Source organism: Manis javanica, chromosome 4 (genome assembly GCF_040802235.1).
Source record: "Manis javanica isolate MJ-LG chromosome 4, MJ_LKY, whole genome shotgun sequence".
Taxonomy (NCBI): Eukaryota; Metazoa; Chordata; class Mammalia; order Pholidota; family Manidae; genus Manis; species Manis javanica.
Window position 1 is genome coordinate 21,309,212 of NC_133159.1, and position 17,170 is coordinate 21,326,381.

Here is a 17,170-nt window from a genome sequence, read left to right on the forward strand (position 1 = left end):
GGCTCTTTGTTTTCCTTTCTGGCCGGGGTCGGGGCCGGAGGCCTGCAGAGCGCATGCTCTGGGGCAGTTCGCGGCCGGGCCGGCGTGCGGAGGAGTTCTCTGTGGCCGACCCGCACCGAGGTAGGTCGCGACCGTCACGGGCGGAGGGGTGGCGCGCGGGGCGGCCACGGCCACAGCCGCGGCGGACCGGGCCTTTGCCCGCGCGCGCCCGTGTCGCGCGGCACCGGCGCCACGTGAAGCCGGGCGGCAGGAAGGCGCGGGTGCAGGCGCGCGTGTCCCCGGCCCCCCACGGCGTCCCGGCGCCCGCCGGATCTCGCCTCGCCCGAAGGAGGGCCGCGCGGCCCCTCTACCGCCGCGCCTCTCACGCCCGGGCCGCGGCACCCGCGCGGGCGGGAGATTCAAACGACCCGAGCGCCGCTGGCCGGGGTGCTCGCGGCCGCGGTGACCCCGCCGACTAGGGGTGCTCAGCCCCGCGGGCCTAGCCGGCCGGGCCGGCCACCCTGGCGGGTCTGTTTCCGCACGGGACAAGGGATTTTGGCCCAGCATTCGTTTGAAGAGTGCAAATTTGCAGAGCAGAGAAGGAATCCTGTCGGCGAGGGGCTGCCTTAGGATCTGAGGGTAGGCTGGGGAGGGTCTGCTGCGGGGAAAGAAACCTCAGCGTCAGCAGGGACCAAGACGGATGTTGACCTGTTGGAGAAGTGTGCTGTGAATTCCGCATCAACTCGGCTGTGTAGATTATTTTACTGGCCGTCTACTTCGTGACGCGCTTGCAGGGCTGGGAAACAATGGTGAGAAAGGCCCCCTGTGGCCTTTACGAGCTTCGGTCTCCTTGGGGAGACCCACGTGGTGCCACAGTTGCGATCCCGGGTGATGACCCAAGTATGCCTGTGGAACTAGGTGCGCTGCCAAGTGATTCATTCATCAGATATTAATTGAGGTGCTCCAACCAAGTGTGACTTGTGTGCTCCAGCAGAAGTTGAGTGTACAGAGTGTTACCCAGCGTTGCCCGGGAGGGCCAGGAATGGCTTTGCAGGTGAGGAGACTCTTGAACGGGGTTTTGAAGGAACAGTGGGTACTCAGGCAGACCCCGGGTGGAGGGCTTCCAGCTATCCAGGCAGAGGGCACAGCACATGCAAAAGCATCAAGTATAGGTGAGTGTTGTGTGGCCAGGGATACCCCAGGTGTTGTAGCACAGAGTACAAGGAGGGGAGGCACACGATGATATATCAGGGGCTGGGTCTTGAAAGGTCTGGAGTGTTAAGACCCAGGACTGGGTGGGCGTGGAGGAGGCAAGGATGGTTTCATCCAGAAGGGCCTTGGAGTGGAGTCTGGAAAGATGAATTAGGAGTTCACCATGCTCCTGTTGTGAAGACATTCAGCTTTGTGACTTTCTAGTTGGATGTCCTTGGGCCACCCACCCAATCCCCCTGAGTGTCAGTTTCCTTCTCTGTAAAGTGAAGGTAAGAGGCATGTGGTGAGAATTATTACTATCCTATAATTCCCATAAAGTAGTGGTTCCAACTTCAGGGGGAAGCTGTGCCCCCCACCCCCTGGAAAAATAAACATACATACCCAGGCACAGCTCTGTATACTAGGGTGATCTCTGGGTGAGGTATTTCTGCCCTGTGCCGGGCACATAGCAGGAGCTCAACAAATGTTTGTTGACTGCCCCTCTCCTCCCTTTCCTCCTGGGGACCTTTCTTACAAAAAGAGATTCTTCAGCTTCTGAGTCTGGCAGGCAAATGTCTGCCTCTTGACATTGGGAGGGGTAGGTGGCGGCAGGAACAGCTGCTGTGGTCAGAGAGGGCTCTGTCTCCCTTTGCAGAAGAGGCTGTGGTGAGGTCACAGAAGGTCGCAGTAGGAACACCAGGCCCCTGGTAGACTGTGTAGTGTGGGGTGCCTCCATTCACCACTTGAGGAAACTGGAACCCAGGGAGAAGTGGAGAGGGGAAAGCTCTGGCCTTGGTGGGGAGCGGTCAAGAGACCTGGGATTTCATCCCTGTGAGGCCTGGGGACCCTCCCCTGAACCTCAACTGGATCTGCAAAACCAGGGTGATGACACTTAGCTCAGAGGGTGGGTGTGAGCATTCTGGGAGAGGCTGGCATACCATAGGTGTCTCTTAGTGGAAGCTGACTGTGTCTGACCTTTATTTGTGACCATGTCTCAGACCATAAGCTTCCTGAGAATGGAAGCTGTGTTTGTTAGGGGGTGAGGGGTGGGGACAAAGATGCTACTCCTTCCCAGCCCAGAAACTCACCATCTGGTTAAGAAAACACACCCAGGGCAGTTGAAGAGGGAGTCTGTACAAAGGACTGATTTGTGCAGTAGAGGATACACAGGTGGGCAATGGGTGCAGGGCTCCACCTTTCAGAGGATACCCTCTCATCCCCTGCCCTGCCCCCAGGACAGCACTCTGCAGTGCCTAGAGTCCTCCATTTGAGGTGAAGATTCTTCGTCTCCAAGAGAATTCAGGTCTGTCCTTCCTCATGCGTCAGCAGATCCATTCTGGGGAGGCCCTGTCCAGGCTGCCTCAGCCCCTGCCTGGATCATGGCCAGCCTTTAGCTGACCTGTTCATTTTTTCAATCAGATACATCTGGATTCTCTTCCTGGCTCTCTTTTACTGGCTATGTGAACTTAGGCAAGTAAGTTTTCATCTGTGAGTCTCAATATCCTTGACTGAGAAATAAGAGTGATACTGCCATCTTCTTTAGCTCATTGTGAGAAGTAAAAGGTTGTTGGCATATAGAAGATAGGCATGGGCAGTGTGCCTATGCCTTAAAATATGAGGGAGGCTCATATTTTAAGGAGTAATTTGGTGTAGTGGATAATCATGTAGATAGAGTAAGAACAATCTAGAAGTCTGCCCCAGTTTCTCTGGGAAAGAGTGATTAGTTTAGGATAGGGAGAAAGCCTTGAGGTCTACCAGTGGAGGTGACTTTGAGGCTGAGTAGAAGGTCTTCTGGTAGGATAAGGTATGAGAAGCTATAGAGGTGCACATGGTATGAAGAGAATAGTTGTGTGGGAAGAGAGAGGAGGATGTGACAGATAGGGATGAGGCCTGAAGTTATGTCAGTACCAGCCCTTGAGGCCTGTGTACCAGACTAAGAAATGTGGGCTTTATCTTCTAGGCAGAAGGAACCACTGAGGCGTCTGAGCAAGGAAGCAGCTTGTGTTTGAGGTTTAGAAAGATCATGACTGACTGTGGAATGGGATGGGCGTGAGAAGCAGGAAGACCAGGCGCAAGTTGCTGTGATTCCTGGGGGAGAGGGTTTAGAGACCGTTCCCAGGCACGCTGAGGGGTTCGGAGAGTGTGGGGAGAAAGTTAGCAAGGACACCAGCTTTGGAGTCTGACCAGCCTGGCTGAGACCGTGATTTCCTCTTCCAGCCTTGGGTGAGACAGTTCATCTTCTGTCTCAGTTTCTTCATCTGCAAAGTGGGATCAATGTGATGAGCTTCAGTGAGATGCCCCAAAATGTTAGCCAAAACACAGGGGCTAAGAAGGTGCTCACTGAGTTGGTTCCAACCCACAATAACACATTTTTTCTGTTAGTGCCCCATAATACTTACCACCTCATTTTTATTTTTCTGTCTCCACTCCAGGCCTTGCCTGCAGCCAGTGTCAGCACCAGTGCGCTGACATAATACCTTTTCCTGTTTGTTCACTTCTTGCTGTGAGTCCTTTTCCACAGCACCACACAGTTTCCCTTGCCAGCACAGCTCACTGCTACTGGTCACTCTGATGAACCGATGGAAGACTAGCCTTCAGCAGGACAGGGCCCTGGACCCTGAACTGGCCGCCAGCTTCGCCAGGGTGCGACTGGCCGTCTGAAACAAGGGCTGCCTGTTAAAGCCGCAGCCCTCAATCCTCCGAGCTCTGCTGCTCAACCTCCCTTCTCACTTGGCTTCTCAGCCGTTCAGACTTAATGAAAACATCTGCTAAGACCGAGCTCTAGGTCCCTCCGCTCCTGTGTGTCCCCCGGTGTTCTCCATCTCACTTAGTGGAAGTCTCCCACCCGCCAAGTCATTTAGACCAGAGTCCTTGTGTTTGGTCAAGTTCACAGGGGGTTTGCCCAGGATTCCCTGGATATTTTAGGATGAAACCGTCATTCTGGATGCCTCCCTCACCCTTACTCCCCACACCTAATCTACTGGCAAGTCGAGTCTGTCTCCTAAATTCACTGTTTTGTCTTTCTTTCTGGATTGCCTCAGACCAAATCAAGTCACTGTCATCTCTCATTTGAATGCCACAGCCTTATCTTCCAGTCCATTCTGCTCTTTTTATAGTAGCCAGAACAGTCGTTAACCAAATGCAAATCTGATGAAACCATTCTTTTTTTTTTAAGCCCAACTATTTTTTTTTTTGAGAGGGCATCTCTCATATTTATTGATCAAATGGTTGTTAACAACAATAAAATTCTGTATAGGGGACTCAATGCACAATCATTAATCCACCCCAAGCCTAATTCTCAACAGTCTCCAATCTTCTGAAGCATAACGAACAAGTTCTTACATGGTAAACAAATTCTTACATAGTGAATAAGTTCTTACATGGTGAACAGTACAAGGGCAGTCATCACAGAAACTTTCAGTTTTGCTCACGCATCATGAACTGTAAACAATCAAGTCAGATATGATTATTCTCTTGATTTTTATACTTGATTTATATGTGAATCCCACATTTCTCCCTTATTATTATTATTTTTTAAAAAAAATAAAATGCTGAAGTGGTAGGTAGATGCAAGATAAAGGTAAAAAACATAGTTTAGTGCTGTAAGAGGGCAAATGTAGATGATCAGGTGTGTGCCTGTAGACTATGTGTTAATCCAAGCTAGACAAGGGCAATAAAACATCCACAGATGCAGAAGATTTCTCTCAAAACGGGGGTGAGGTTCTAAGCCTCACCTCTGTTGATTCCCAATTTCTCACCTGATGGCCCCCCTGTGACTGTGCCTGTCTTAGGTTGTTCCTCCCTTGAGGAATCTTACCCGTCTCTGGCTAACCAGTCATCTTCCATGGCCATACAGGGAAATGTAAAGTTGGTAAGTGAGAGAGAGGCAATATTCTTTAAAAAGGTTAGCTTTTTACTTCTTTGCAGATTTATGCCCTGTGGCTTCTGTGCCCAGCCCAGCATTTGTCTTGAGGTATCTTTACCACTTTGAGACCATTCTTTTTAAAACTTTTCCATTATCCCTACAAGGCTTTGCATGATCCAGCCCCTGCTTGGGTTCTGTTATTCGATCATTCTCCAGCTGTAGCCACACTGGCCTCCTCAGGTTCCCAAAGACATCACACCATTTATCAGACTACCTGGCTTTCTCATATTTCAGGTATTAGTTTAAGTGTCACATCCCTGGCCACTCTCCTTCCCATCCTGAGTTATTCTCTCTTTTGTGCATGTGTGTGTATCATAAAATTTACATAAAATGCATCATTTCACCCACTCTTAAGTGTATAGTTTGCTGTATTAAGTTCAGTCACATTGTTGTGCGGCCCTGAGTCATTCTCTTATCACAGCACCTTGCCTGTCCTTCACACAGCACCATCTGTAGTAATGTTGGTGTTTTTTCTCTCCTGCTAGAATATAAGCTCCATGAGAACAGGGAGAAGTTAGTCTTTTTCTTTGCTACACCTGGCCCAAAGCCAGGCAGCACTAACAGGCGCTCAGCAAGTATTTGTGGAATGAATGACTGGACACTGCTGTGTGTTGAGTGCTGATTGTGTGCTTGGTGCTGCAAAGTTCTCTGTAAACATTTAATTCAGTCTTGCCGGCAGCCCTGAGGTGTAATCATTGCATCGCCTTTTACAGATGAGGATACAGCTCAGAGAGGTTAAGTCTCCTGGCCAAGCATGGTCACGGAAGCAGGGGCGAGCAAGCCACAGATCCAGCTGGTGAATCCAATTCCCTCTGACCCCAAAGAATGTTCATTTTTAGGTGTGGAAAGAGGGTTCTCCAAAGAGGTTGGTTGGACAGGTGGAGTCCCACCCTGGGAAAATAAAAATTGGGTGAGGCTCAGAACTACCACCTCATCAGGTCAGAACTGGGCCAGTCACATCTTGTAGAAGCACAGCCTGCACAGACTTGGTGGATTCTTGGCCTTTGGCTACTTCCCCATCTTCAGAACTTTGTTCTCCTCCCCCAGGGGAATCAGCAGAAATGTGCCCTGGAATTCAGAGGCCACTGGTCTTGTGTTCGTGTGTTGTGGAGTGCAGAGCTGGACAGGCAAAGCCTCTAGGACCTAGTAGAAGGAAGGAAGGAGTGGGGCAGTGGGTAGGGGTGTAATTAGGTCTGCAACTGAGCCTGAGAAGGGCTCTTGGTCTCATTCCATTTGTAGCCTTGGGTAGAGGCTCCATCCCTTATCTATAAAATGGAGGACTGTGGGTCAGATTAGATTAGAGTTGTACCTGAGTATTACCTAGGGTAGGCCTAGACATTACAATAACACCACTATTGATTTATTGAGCACTTACTATGTAATTAATTTTATAGTATTAGCTTATTTAATCCTACACATCACAAAGGTATAGGTACTATTAGTGTTCCTGTTTCACTGGGGAGGAAACTAAATCATGAAGAGATTAAATAACTTTGTCCAAGGTCAGACAGCTACAGAGTAGCTTAGCCAGATTCTGGTTCCAGAGCCTTTGCTCTTAACTGCCACATGCTATATATCACTTCTACATCTGGATAGCTCTAACATGCCCGGGCCGCAGCCATCCGTTCTGGAGGGTCCATAGTCCAGAGTTTGGGAGACTCGGGTTTAGACAACTTGACTGTCTTGCACAGCCTTAAAGACCAGGCCTTAGTAAAGACTTATTTCCAGAGCTGTGTGTCTGGAGGCAATTTGGGCTGGACTGGAATTGAGAGAGCTGGGGAGACTCTCTGTTCTCAGCAGTCATACAGGGAGGACATGGAGACCTTGGGGAGGCAGTAGCAGTTAAAGGAGGGGAGGGGCTCAGGCTAGGCCTTCAGCTGCCCTGGATCCTCCTGGGTCCACTGACCCTTCTTGCCACCCATTGTTGGTTTCTGAAAGGGTATCTCGCCGCGACCCTCCTTACCCCAGAGCGACTCAGGAGACACGGCCCATGCAAGAGATTTTATTATCTGAAAGAGAAAGTGGCTGCCCCCAGAGAGAGGGAGCAGCAGCTCGTGGGTGAGGAAGCGTGTTTTTAAGTAATAGGGGTACAGTGTGTTCGGTGTTGGTGATTGGATCTTAAGGGGTGGGGGTCTTAGCGAGCCAGAATTTGCCTTCAGTTTCCTTTCTGCTTTTTGTAACACCTGGTGTTTATATGTTAGTGTAACTATATATACAGTGATTATCTCTTACTGTTTTAAAAAGCCAGTTTCACCCCAGGAGTGGCACTTTTGAATCAAAGGGCATAAGTGGTCAAGTTCAGTTCTATTTAATGAAACCAGTGAAATAGTTCTTTTTTTACCTGATTACAAGAATGTTTATCATCAGAGTTACTAGAGGCTCTCTCAGGGTTGCGGGAAGTTATGAGGGATAAAGTCATTCAGTGCTGTTCTTCAATGTTTTACTTTGTTTGTTTTTTGTTTTTAATTAATAGACTTTTTTTTCTTTGGTATTATTAATGTACAATTACATGAGCAACATTATCGTTATTAGACTCCCCCTATTATCAAGTCCCCACCACATACCCCATTACAGTCACTGTTCATCAGCATAGTAAGAAGCTATAGAATCACTGCTTGTCTTCTCTGTGTTATACTGCCTTCCCCATGTTCCCTCCTCCCCCCGCTATATTATGTGTGCTAATCGTAATACCCCTTTTTCCCCCTTATCCCTCCCTTCCCACCCATCCTCCCCAGTCCCTTTCCCTTTGGTAACTGTTAGTCCATTCTTGGGTTCTGTGAGTCTGATGCTGTTTTGTTCCTTCAGTTTTTGCTTTGTTCTTATGCTCCACAGATGAGTGAAATCATTTGGTACTTGTCTTTCTCCACCTGGCTTATTTCACTGAGCATAATACCCTCTAGCTCAATCCATGTTGTTGCAAATGGTAGGATTTGTTTTCTTCTTATGGCTGAATAATATTCCACTGTGTATATGTACCACATCTTCTTTATCCATTCGTCTCCTGTTAGACACTTAGGTTGCTTCCATTTCTTGGCTATTGTAAATAGTGCTGCGATAAACATAGGGGTGCATAGGTCTTTTTCAAACTGGGCTGCTGCATTCTTAGGGTAAATTCCTAGGAGTGGAATTCCTGGGTCAGGTGGTATTTCTATTTTGAGTTTTTTGAGGAACCTCCATACTGCTTTCCACAATGGTTGAACTAATTTACATTCCCACCAGCAGTGTAGGAGGGTTCACCTTTCTCCACATTCTCGCCAACATTTGTTGTTGTTTGTCTTTTGGATGTTGACCATCCTAACTGGTATGAGGTGATATCTCATTGTGGTTTTAATTTGCAGTTCTCTGATGATTAGCGATGTGGAGCATCTTTTCATGTGTGTGTTGGCCATCTGAATTTCTGAGAGATAAGTCATTCAATGTTGTTCTTCAATGTTTTACTTTTTTATAGTAATAATAAAAAAAATGGATTCAGCAAAGTTACCAGATACAAAATTTATAGACAGAAATCTGTTGTGTTCCTATATATTAATAATGAACTAACAGAAAGAGAAAACAGAAAAACAATTTCATTTACAAATGCATCAAAAAGAATAAAATACCTACAAATAAACATAATCAAGGAGGTGAAAGACCTGTACTCTGAACACTATAAGATACTCATGAGAGAAAAAAGACACAAATAAATGGAAATCTATTCCATGCTCATGGATAGGAAGAATAATATCATCAAAGTGACCATCCTGCTCAAAGCTATTTACAGATTCAGTGCAGTCCTTTTCAGAATACCAATGACATTTTTCAATGAACTAGAGCAAATAATCCTAAAATTCATATGGAACCACAGAAGACCCCAAATAGTCAAAGCAATCTTGAGAAAGAACAAAGTTGAGGGTGTTACACTTCCTGACTTCAGTTCTACTACAAAGCTACAGTAATCAAAACAATAGGGTAGTGGCACAAGAACAGACCCATAGATCAGTGGAACAGAATAGAGAGCCCAGAAATAAATTCACACATATATTGTGGATTTTATGTATGATAAAGGAGCCATGGATATATAATGGGAAAAAGACAGTCTTTTCAATAACTGGTGTTGGGAAAACTGGACAGCTATGTGCAAGGAAATGAGATTAGAAAGAGATTACTGTGTAACTCTGTACGCAAAAATAGACTTGAAATTAAAGACCTAAATATAAGACATGAAACTCAAAACTCTTAGAAGAAAACATAGACAAATAAGCCAGGTGGAGAAAGACAAATACCATATGATTTCACTTATATGTGGAATATAAATACAAAGCAAAACAGAAGGAACAAAACAGCACTGGATTCATAGACACTAAAGTGAGTGGTGGTTACCCATGGGGGAAGGGTTGGGGTGGGAGGGCGGGGGGGTTAAAGGGGCACAAAAATCTCAATCATAATGTAAGTTGGGTACAGGAATGGAAGTGCAGCATGGGGAATATAGTCAATGATTCTCTAACATCTGTGTTGAAATTAAAGACCTAAATATAAGACATGAAACCATAAAACTCTTAGAAGAAAACATAGGCAAAAATCTCTTAAACGTAAGCATGAGCAATTTTTTCCTGGATACATCTCCTCAGGGAAGGGAAAGTAAATGAAAAATGAACAAGTGGGAGGGACTATATCAAACTAAAAAGCTTCCGTACAGCAGAGAGCACCATAACAGAACAAAAAGGCAACCTACAGTATGGGGGAATGTATTTATAAACGATTTCTCCAATAAGGGTATAACATCCAAATATATAAAGAACTCATACATCTCAACACCAAAAACAAGTAATGTGATTAAAAACTGGGCAGAGGACCTGGACAAACATTTATACAAAGAAGAAATACAGATGACCAACAGGCACGTGAAGAGATGCTCCATAGCACGAGTCATCAGGGAAATGTAAATCAAAACCACAATGAGATGATATTACTTCACACTAGTTAGAATGGCCACTATCCAAAAGTCAAGAAATAACAATTGCTGAGGAGGATGTGGAGAAATGGGAACCCTCCTGTACTGTTGGTGGGAATGTTGGTTGGTGTAGCCACTGTAGAAAGCAGTATGGAGGTTCCTCAAAAAACTGAAAAGAGAAATATCATACAACCCAGCAATTGCACTTCTAGGAATTTAACTGAAGAAAACAAAATCCCTAATTCAAAAAGATATGTGCACCCCTGTGTTTATCACTGCATTATTTACAATAGGCAAGATATGGATGCAAGCAAACTGCTCATCAATAGATGAATGGATAAAGAAAGGTGGTGCATATACATAAGGGACTATTATTCAGCTGTAAAAAAAACGAAAAAAATCCTGCCATTTGCAATAACACGGATGGATCTAGAGGGTATTATGCTCAGTGAAATAGGCCAGGCGGAGAAAGACAAATGCCATATGATTTCACTTATATGTGGAATACAAATACAAAGCAAAACAGCAGTGGATTCATAGACCCCAAAGTGAGTGGTGGTTACCCATGGGGGAAGGTTTGGGGTGGAAGGGTGGGGGGTTAAAGGGGCACAAAAATCTCAATCATCATGTAAGTTGGGTACAGGAATGGAAGTGCAGCATGGAGAATATAGTCAATGATTCTCTAACATCTGTGTTGATAGTAACTGCACTAGTTGGGGTGAGGATTTAATATGGGTAACTGTTGAATCACTGTTGTATACTTGAAACCAAATAATATTGCATATCAACTATACTTCAATTAAAAAAAAACACCTGTAATACTCCTTGTCAAACATCCTAGATTATGTGGGAGGGTACAAAGTAAAAAGTGGAAGTTGCCTATAATCCCATTTTCCAGAGGTTATCATTGTTTATATTAATGTATTTCCTGCCAGATAGTTGTCTACCAGTATTTTAACATGTGTATGCATTTAAAAAAAAGAAATGGGATGATGGGCTATTTTTTAATCTGCTTATATTTGTTTATACTGCAGTGGTGAGCATCTTCCTACTCAGTAAACAAATCTCTGAAAGCATCACTTTTAATGGCTTCATATTGTTCTGTCATGCATATGCTGTTACTACATATTATCCTGCCAGTGCTCCGCTCTTGAGTACATGGGTTGCACAAGCATTATTTTTATTAATGTTATGAAGAATACGTAGAGCATATTTGTGGAACTTGATCTTTAGGTATATCCATTATTCTGTTCTTACTCTCAGATGAAGTCTGAGAGGTGGAATTGCTGAGCAATTCCTCTTACCTTTTTTTAGGGTTTTTGATAAGTATTGCCTAATTGGAGCAGGAAAACGATTGCCATTTCTGACATGGAGTATTTGCCTGGTTTTTCAGGACAGGAAGATGCCACCCAAGCGTACAGCTAAAAGAAGGTCACCTCCAGAAGATGCCCTCCCCAAAAGCAAGAAGGTGAAAGGTAAGTTGACTGTGGCTTACATCTCTGTAAGAGTGGCCTCTTGGAGCCCCCAGAATCTAGGACTCCTTCCTCCAGGACATTTGAAGCTGAGGAGCCTGGAAGTCCAAGACCTCCACCTAGCTGGAGGATCTTGTAGCTTATTGAGTCCCACCCTCTGGGAATCTTAAAAGAGTAGAGACTTATCTAAAAGCACTCAGGCAGTACTGGCAAAAACAAACAAACAAAACTATACCCTCCGGCTTTGGCCCAGGCAGTAATACATTATGGTTAGGACCACTGACTTCCAGTCCTGGGTTCAAGTCCTGGCTCTACCACTTTCTAGCTGTATATAGCTTTGGGCCAGTCACTTCACCTCGCTAAGCTTGGATTACCTCCATTCATAAATCAGAAGCAAGAACAGTACCAACCTCACCAGGCTGTTGTGAGGAAAATGAGATTATGTCCTGGTAGAAGTTGAGGGCAGTGGCTGTGGTTTCCTCTCATGGGACCCTGGAAGGAGACATGGAGGAAAGAAATACACCCCCTGTCTGGGTGGAGGGAGTATGGACCCACACTCAGACAGTGTCTGTCTTTTGCAGACCCTCGTAACCAAGCAGCAAAGGCCGCTGCCTCCCGCTGCATTCCTGGCGCCCGCTCCTGCCAAGGTGCCTGCAGGCTGAGCCCTCCTGACCAGAAAACTCAACCAGGTGGCTCCCTGCCCAGCGCACCCCCTGCGCAGTTGCAGAGGCCCTGGCAGCTGTGACCACACCCATGGGGGAGGAGTTGGACGCTATTGGCTGTCCTGGGCCGCCAGCAACTTCCATTGGTCAGCAGATGGGCCTGTGCCGCCCACTGGTTGGCACATACCTGTCTGCAAATGCCAATGTCTGCTCTTACTGTTTCCCCTTCCGTATCACTGCCTGTCTGCTCTGGAATAGGAGTGGAAAGGGGTCAATGTGAATATGTCCAGTATTTAAGTCAGCCCGAGGAGGATGGAAGCTAGGGACGGTACTTTGACCCATGTGGGCTTACTTGATTTCCATGCAAATTCTACTTGTTTGCAATATGTCCTTGGGAAGGTTACTTAACTTCTCTGAGGCTCTATTCCCTTTCCTATAAACCAGGATACTAAATATGGAAAGTCTTTAGTGTAATTTGGAGGACTACAAGGCAATTTAACATGAGTAGGGTTAAGCAATAAGTAAAGGGTAGACATTGCCTGAGCCGCGCTGTTGGCACCATGTCCTGACCAAGAACTTACAGCTAATCAGGAAAACTTTTCTGTGTCCTCACTGTTCTTTTCCTTCCCCACAAAGATTTGTTTCACAACATTGAGTGACTTATTTCATTTCCTCTCTCTCACATTAATAATGTGCTGTTTTTGATTTTCACAAAAACCCTCTGAGACAGGTACCTTTGCTCACAGGTGAGAAAACTTAGGCTCGGAAGAGTCATACTAACAGTCTGTGGCAGAGCAGGGGCTTGACTGAACACAGGTCTGTGTGACCTCAGAGCCCACTTAGTGACTTCTCCTCTACCGTCATCCTACACACTCAGGGGCTGTCTTCTTCACTCCTCAGTCTCGCATAGGTCCCACAGCACAGAACCAGGCTTGGTGCTGACACTGGGGCAAGGTGACGTGGGCCAGCTGGGGCTGGGTGAGAATGTGATGGAGAGGAAGAAGCCTGCCCTGGTGCCCATTCCCGAGGACATTGTGCAGGCCGAGGCTGGAGGCATGCACACTGTATGTCTAAGCAAAAGTGGCCAGGTAGGTTGGGAGGTTGGGGGGCACAGGACTGGACAGGACCTGGGGTTGGGGGGCTTGGGGAAGGAACTTTGAGCCACACACATTGCTGTATGGAGGTGAAACTGGCTAGCCAAGCAGGGAGTGGCCTGGGCAAGAACAGACTGAGAGGCCAGGCCTTGCACTAATGGGGGCATCCTGGGCACAGGTCTATTCCTTTGGCTGCAATGATGAGGGTGCCCTAGGAAGGGACACATCAGTGGACGGTTCAGAGATGGTCCCTGGGAAAGTGGAACTGCAAGAGAAGGTGATACAGGTGTCAGCGGGAGACAGTCACACAGCGGCCCTCACCGAGGATGGCCGTGTCTTCCTCTGGGGCTCCTTCCGGGTAAGACTGGGTCTGAAAGACTGCATGGAGGCTGCCTAGCAGAATTACCTGGTGGGGCTCGAAGATAATCCATCTCCATGTCCCTGTTGTACTTACTGGTGGGGAAATCTGTTGTTAGGAAGTGTGCCTCTTTGGAAAGGGGTGCATCAGGGGTGCTTTTGGACTAAGGCTGACCCAGGAATCCTGCTGTTCCCACCCATCTCCCTGCTGTCAACCTCCCCCTGCTCCTTTCTAGCCCTCTTCCATACTTCTCAGGGGTTTGGGGGGATAAAAGGGAGCAAATTGTCACAGAATTTAAGACAGAGGAGTGTAGTTTAAAAAAGCTGTTTCAGCATTAAAATCTTTTTGGTCCTTTGGTATTTAATGTATTTTGAAATGTCAAAAATAAAGCAATCTGATGAGGTATTTCATCATCAGGGCTATTTTAAAATTTTTATGGAGAATTTCAAATACCTAAAAATAATCAGAATAATATATTGAATGCCCTGATATGTATTTAACAATATATTAAATATAATATACATAGGTGAACATCTGTCTCCTCACCTCAAAGTTATCAGCTTGTGGCCAAACGTGTTTCCTCTCTACTCCCATCCACTCCCCCTCTCCTTTGTTATTTTAGTGCAAATCACAGACCACATATGATTTCATTCATAAGTATTTCACTCTGTGGCCTGGCTCCTGCCCACCTCCCCATCCCCATCTGGCACCAGTGCCCTTCACCAAACAGCTCTGTGACTGCCTACAAGCCTGGATCTGGCTGATATGGAGCAGGAAGGACTGGCTGGTAAGGGCTCTGCTCCTGCCTTCTAGGACAATAATGGTGTGATTGGGCTCTTGGAGCCCATGAAGAAGAGCATGGTGCCTGTGCAAGTGCAGCTGAGTATGCCTGTGGTGAAGGTAGCCTCAGGTGAGTCTGGGCAGCTCGCTCTGGGCAGGCATGGGAGAACCTTGTTCTAGGGCTGGGCCAGTTGGGGACCTTGCAGACAAGCCCTGCTTCCCCTGCCTTCCTCTCACCCTCAGGAAATGACCATTTGGTGATGCTGACAGCTGGTGGAGATCTGTACACTTTGGGCTGCGGGGAGCAGGGCCAGCTGGGCCGTGTGCCTGAATTATTTGCCAATCGTGGTGGCCGACAGGGCCTAGGTAGGTGGCTTAGGTCCCTCTGGTAGGGCAACTTGGTAAGCCACCCCCTGGTGAAGGGCAAAGGCAGGAGGGATTCTGTGTGTGTTAAGACTTGTATCAGATAGACCTATGGTAGTTAAGAATTCTGCCTCTACAGCCACACTACCCTGGGTTTGAATCTTGATTTTCCTAACCTACTGGCTGTGGGATCCTGGACGTAAGTTTCCTCATCTCTAAACCTACCTTATTGGGTTGTTATGAAGTTAAATGATTAATGTAGCAGAATGTCTGGCACATGGTAAGTTCCATGTAAATGTTACCACATGGGAGTCTGAGTCAGGCACTTATGTTCTCTTGGCCTCAGTTTCCTCTTCTGTATAGTAGAAGAGTCCCTGCCTAGCTGCCTTCCAGAGGCTATACCAGAGGAGGAAAGCAAAACACATTGGGCAGAGGAGAGGCTGTCCGTCTGCTGCTGACTTTGGCCTTCTTCCTGCCTGCAGAACGACTCCTGGTCCCCAGGTGTGTGATGCTGAAGTCCAGGGGAAGCCGAGGCCATGTGAGGTTCCAGGATGCCTTCTGTGGCGCCTACTTCACCTTTGCTGTCTCCTGCGAGGGCCATGTGTATGGCTTTGGCCTTTCCAACTACCATCAGCTTGGTGAGTATCAAGTCAGTATCCGCATAGCCCAGAGCGACCTGGGTTCCAATCCTGGCTCCCCCCATTCATTCATGAGTGTGCCCTTGGCAGGGTCACCTAACTGCTCAGAACCACAGTCTTGTCACCTGTAAAGTGATAACATCCATACCCTTGTTGGGGAGGGCGGTGGCCTCATAATGAGAGGGGATGAAGGGCAGTGCCTTGGATACCTTACCCCCTGACAGAGCTTTCCTGGCCTTTCCCCCAGGAACCCCAGGCACAGAATCCTGCTTTATACCCCAGAACCTGACATCATTCAAGAACTCCACCAAGTCCTGGGTGGGCTTCTCTGGTGGCCAGCACCATACAGTCTGCATGGATTCAGAAGGTGGGATGTCTGGGTTGAGGGTAAAGTATTCCTTGGGTGTAAGCCTGGCCAGACTCCTTGGCCATGGTCCTTGGAACCTGGGCCTGCTCCATGGGTGGGGCCAGCTGGGGGCCTGTGAGCATCCTCGCCATCCCCCAGAGTCCTGGCAGTCTTCCACGTATGAGTCCAGTGGGCATCTGTGGGGTTCCTCCCAGCCTTTCCCTCCAACTGGAAGAGTCACCACAGACCTTGTTCTTACCAAGTGGGGACTGGGGACCAACTCCTGCGGATGTGGGCACTTGCCTTGCCTACCTGCTCACACCCACTGCTGCTCCCCACCTCTCTCCCTCCCCCCACAGGGAAGGCCTACAGCCTAGGCCGGGCTGAGTACGGGCGGCTGGGCCTTGGGGAGGGTGCCGAGGAGAAGAGCACGCCTACACCCATTCCCAGGTTGCCCACCGTCTCCTCGGTGGCTTGTGGCGCCTCTGTGGGCTATGCTGTGACCAAGGATGGTGAGTAGGGCTGCCCGTACTCCCTCTGGTTGGGGTCTAGGGGCCATGATTCTTACCAAACTGCCCAGCAGGCTCTGATGTCCACTGTAAGATGGAGCTGAGATGCAGAGAGCAGGGTTTGTGGTAACATTGCCTTTCTCCTGATTGTCAGAAGCTCTGGCTTTGAGAAACATAAAATGAGTAAACTATTTTAATAGAGGTATTTTAATGTAAGTAGAGAAGAAAAACAGCAAACGGGGATATATCACTGAGGCTCAGACAGGCAGTAGGACTTGAACCCAAGTGTCCAGACTCCTAACTCAGGCTTCTTTTTACCATTTCCACCATAATGACCCCTTTATTTACAACATAGCATGAGTGAGCTTCGCAGGGAGTTGTACTTAGACTTTTATTAGGAGAAAGAAGGCTTGGTAGTTGGGATCCTGGCAAGCATGGCAGAGGAGGGTATGAACAGGTGGTCACCAGAGCCTGAGTGGGTGAATGGCACAGCCATGAGGCCTTGAGAAGTCTGGGGCGCTGCAGAGGTGCTTGGTCTGGGGTTATCTGGTAAGAGTCCTGAGGAACTAGGGCTTGTACCACACGGTGAGGTTTTAGTCATTTTATGATAAGCAAAAGAGGACGTTCCAGGCATAGGGGCATCCAGAGCAGCCTCAGAGGCAGCTGGTCCTGGGAATGGAGGGTGGTGTAGGGGTTGGGGAGTGGCCCGTCATGTAGGGCTTTGAATGCTCTGACAAGGAGCAGGGAACTGTCTTTGGCAATATGTAAGGACTGTAGTCACTGGTTGACAAAGCTCTTTTTTATCCACCCTCTTCTTGGCCCTCCCAGCTTTCCCGAACTCCCAGAAGCTGGAACATTGCTAGGCTACTACAGGCCAAGGCCAAAATTCACCCCCATGTGCCAGGCTTCTCACACTACAGAAG

At 47.6% G+C, this 17,170-nt stretch overlaps 1 protein-coding gene across 6 annotated transcripts in view; it reads left to right on the forward strand.

Moving 5' to 3' along the window:
• Positions 1-17,170, forward strand: part of RCC1 (regulator of chromosome condensation 1) — an 18,009-nt gene continuing 839 nt past the window's right edge. Inside the window, exons 1-10 of one of the 6 annotated variants that reach the window (XM_017669755.3) lie at positions 1-120; positions 11,419-11,500; positions 12,079-12,144; positions 13,060-13,247; positions 13,432-13,611; positions 14,425-14,521; positions 14,635-14,757; positions 15,237-15,392; positions 15,640-15,759; positions 16,098-16,250. In XM_017669755.3, the coding sequence (XP_017525244.1) occupies positions 11,428-11,500; positions 12,079-12,144; positions 13,060-13,247; positions 13,432-13,611; positions 14,425-14,521; positions 14,635-14,757; positions 15,237-15,392; positions 15,640-15,759; positions 16,098-16,250 (1,156 nt within the window). In that variant the 5' untranslated portion in view covers positions 1-120; positions 11,419-11,427. Of the gene's footprint in view, positions 121-312; positions 1,034-11,418; positions 11,501-12,078; positions 12,187-13,059; positions 13,248-13,431; positions 13,612-14,424; positions 14,522-14,634; positions 14,758-15,236; positions 15,393-15,639; positions 15,760-16,097; positions 16,251-17,170 lie in introns of those variants that run through there. The other 5 variants (XM_017669752.3, XM_017669751.3, XM_017669754.3 and 2 more) reach the window with 5 other exon arrangements.